At 39.3% G+C, this 2,500-nt stretch overlaps 1 protein-coding gene across 1 annotated transcript in view; it reads right to left on the reverse strand.

The window, feature by feature from the left end:
- Nucleotides 1-1,032: 1,032 nt before the first annotated feature.
- LOC138032296 (F-box only protein 10-like) overlaps nt 1,033-2,500 on the reverse strand; it is a 12,412-nt gene continuing 10,944 nt past the window's right edge. The window contains exon 6 of the mRNA XM_068879943.1: nt 1,033-2,294. Within this exon, the coding sequence (XP_068736044.1) occupies nt 1,528-2,294 (767 nt within the window). The 3' untranslated portion in view covers nt 1,033-1,527. The remainder of the gene's footprint in view (nt 2,295-2,500) is intronic.

The following is a 2,500-nucleotide window of genomic DNA, read 5'->3' on the forward strand; positions in this document are numbered from 1 at the left end:
TTTGGTTTTACGACACTCATTTGAAAACCGCTCTAATTACGTGAGACCAAGAGTCCATCACCCAATAGTAAGATTTAGTCCCTTTGCCATATTGTGTCCATAAATTCAAAAAATACCAGTAATAAAGGTCACGAAAGTGTCCCACCTCCAATGAACCAGACCACACAAATAACTCTGACCTAAAACCAACGTAAGGCCCTGCATTTTTTGGCAAGCATGCCTACATCTGCACACCCTCATAAAAACCAAGAACACCCACAACTCCTCTATTCGCTCTGTCGAAGGGCTAACGCTCGAAACGCTTTCCAAATCTTTCACGGTGGTACTTCGACCTTTATCAACTCGTTTGATAGAACCACATTTTCAGATTTTCATGTTTCACTCTCCCACCGACGCAGCACCACAGTTTCTTTAGAAGCTAGAAATTTGTTTACTGCATCTGGTTGGCTGCGTTTCTGGACATACCAGTGGGTGCCGAACCATGCTCTGTTAATAAACAAAAACGGTAACCATGACTTCAACCGGAAAATACCACGACCATTGACAATGATATTGTTGTTGGACGTAACACCTGACACATCATTATATTAGGGAGGCAGTGTGGCGGAGTGATTGGGGCCCGTGTCTTGAGATTCGGGGATCCCGGGTTCAAGACCGCGTTCTGACCACTGATTGAATTTGTTTCCTGGTTCAACTTCCTGGCGCAATTGTAAAATAGCCAACTGGTTTGCCTCCCGCCAGTTGGTATTCTTAACAATTGTACATCTTCAATGCTCGGAGATATTAGCTACTAGCTACTCTGAAATCCGAGAGTAAACAAAGTGTATTGTTATTGTTTGTTTGTTATATATTATCACAAAATTGATAACTGATGTGATAATCAATATAATGAAGTGCATGCAAATCTCAACATTTGCAATCCTGAACACAAAAAAAAGAATAGCGTGTGAGTGAGTGTGTGATGACATTGTTTTTAAGTGAAAACCATCACATTTATCATTAATTATGTAAAAAAGTATATAAGCACCAAGGTGCAATACTTATGCCTCAATTTATTAAAATGATTTTTTGTGACGAGAAAAACTAATTTCTTGACAATTCTAATCTTATTCCACTTGGCTAATGATGACATTTTAAGGAAGTATAAAAAGTGTTTTTCATTTACAAATGTGCAGCTGAATTATTTGTAAATTATGTTATTCTTCATTTTTTTCTGCGAGTCGTGCCTATTCGATCTCTGACACAAAATGTTGAAGTGTTATAACGAAATGATTTAATTTCAAGTCCGTGCAATTTATTCCAGTCCAAATCAAAGCCGTGAACTGGGACAAATTACAAAGACTTGATATAGAGTCTATTCAGAGGTAACATCTACTACAGACATATTATTCACTTTCAAGGAAACTGTTACATAAGAGACAGTTCTTACCCTTAGTTTTAATGAACATAAATGACCAAATTCTAGCTATATCCTTGGCACACCATATGAATAATTATTAATAATATAAAACTACTCTTTCCATGACATCAAGAAATAACACAAAATCGACTCCGTCCACGGCAAGCTGTTAGGCCCGTCACAATGTGACCATTTCCTGATGACGACATTGACATCCGGGACACCAGAGGTCGAGGAAATTGGTTCTCTTTATTTGGAAGTAAAGGACGAGGAGGCGAGTCTAGATCCAGGCCCACTGGGTCATGCCTGCAGTCATTTGTACCTTCATTGATGATACAAACCTTGCGACCATCTTTGATGTTCACTGGTATAATACGATTGTTTATCACTAAAACTGTGCTGTCAGGGTGTTGATATAAAGCTGTTATGTTGCACTGGTAAATTTCATTACTGTCAACATAGCCACGGCCATTTTCTAGAATATTCAATCCGTAATGGTCCGTAGATTGAATCCTGTTTCGTGTTATGTAAGGGTCTCCTGGACCACGCAGTTCAACGCCATTTAATGCATTGCAAAACACATCATTTTCCTTGATTAGACCCTTTCCAGACACAACGATCCCATGTTTTTGATTGCCATAGATACCATTGCCGCTGACATTAGCACAGCAGGCTATTTCGATGCTGACACCTGAGCTTCTGTTTCTACAGATGCTGTTATCTTGGATAACAATCTCCGCTGGCTTAGCAATTTTGATGCCACAGCCTTCGTTGTTGTGCAAATTGTTACCACGGATTAGCAAACCTTCACTTCCAGAAAAATGGATTCCATGCCCTGCATTATTGAAGATTGCGTTGTTATCCACAGAAGCATAGTTCTTGTCCGGTCGAAGGCCTGTTAAACGTGAGATCAAAGCCAAAACGATTTTGTTATTTGCGGCTGGCTTATGTTGGCCAGCTGTATACGTAATAAACATTCCTCTCTCCCAGATTTGTACCCTCTACACTACAATAGACCTTTTTCGCCTGTACATTTTGTTTTCCCAATACAGATCACGTGATAATACTCAGGAGATTTGGTCCTTTGTTTTGTTAATTAAA

The sequence above is a fragment of the Montipora capricornis genome, chromosome 14 (assembly GCF_036669925.1).
Source record: "Montipora capricornis isolate CH-2021 chromosome 14, ASM3666992v2, whole genome shotgun sequence".
Taxonomy (NCBI): domain Eukaryota; kingdom Metazoa; phylum Cnidaria; class Anthozoa; order Scleractinia; family Acroporidae; genus Montipora; species Montipora capricornis.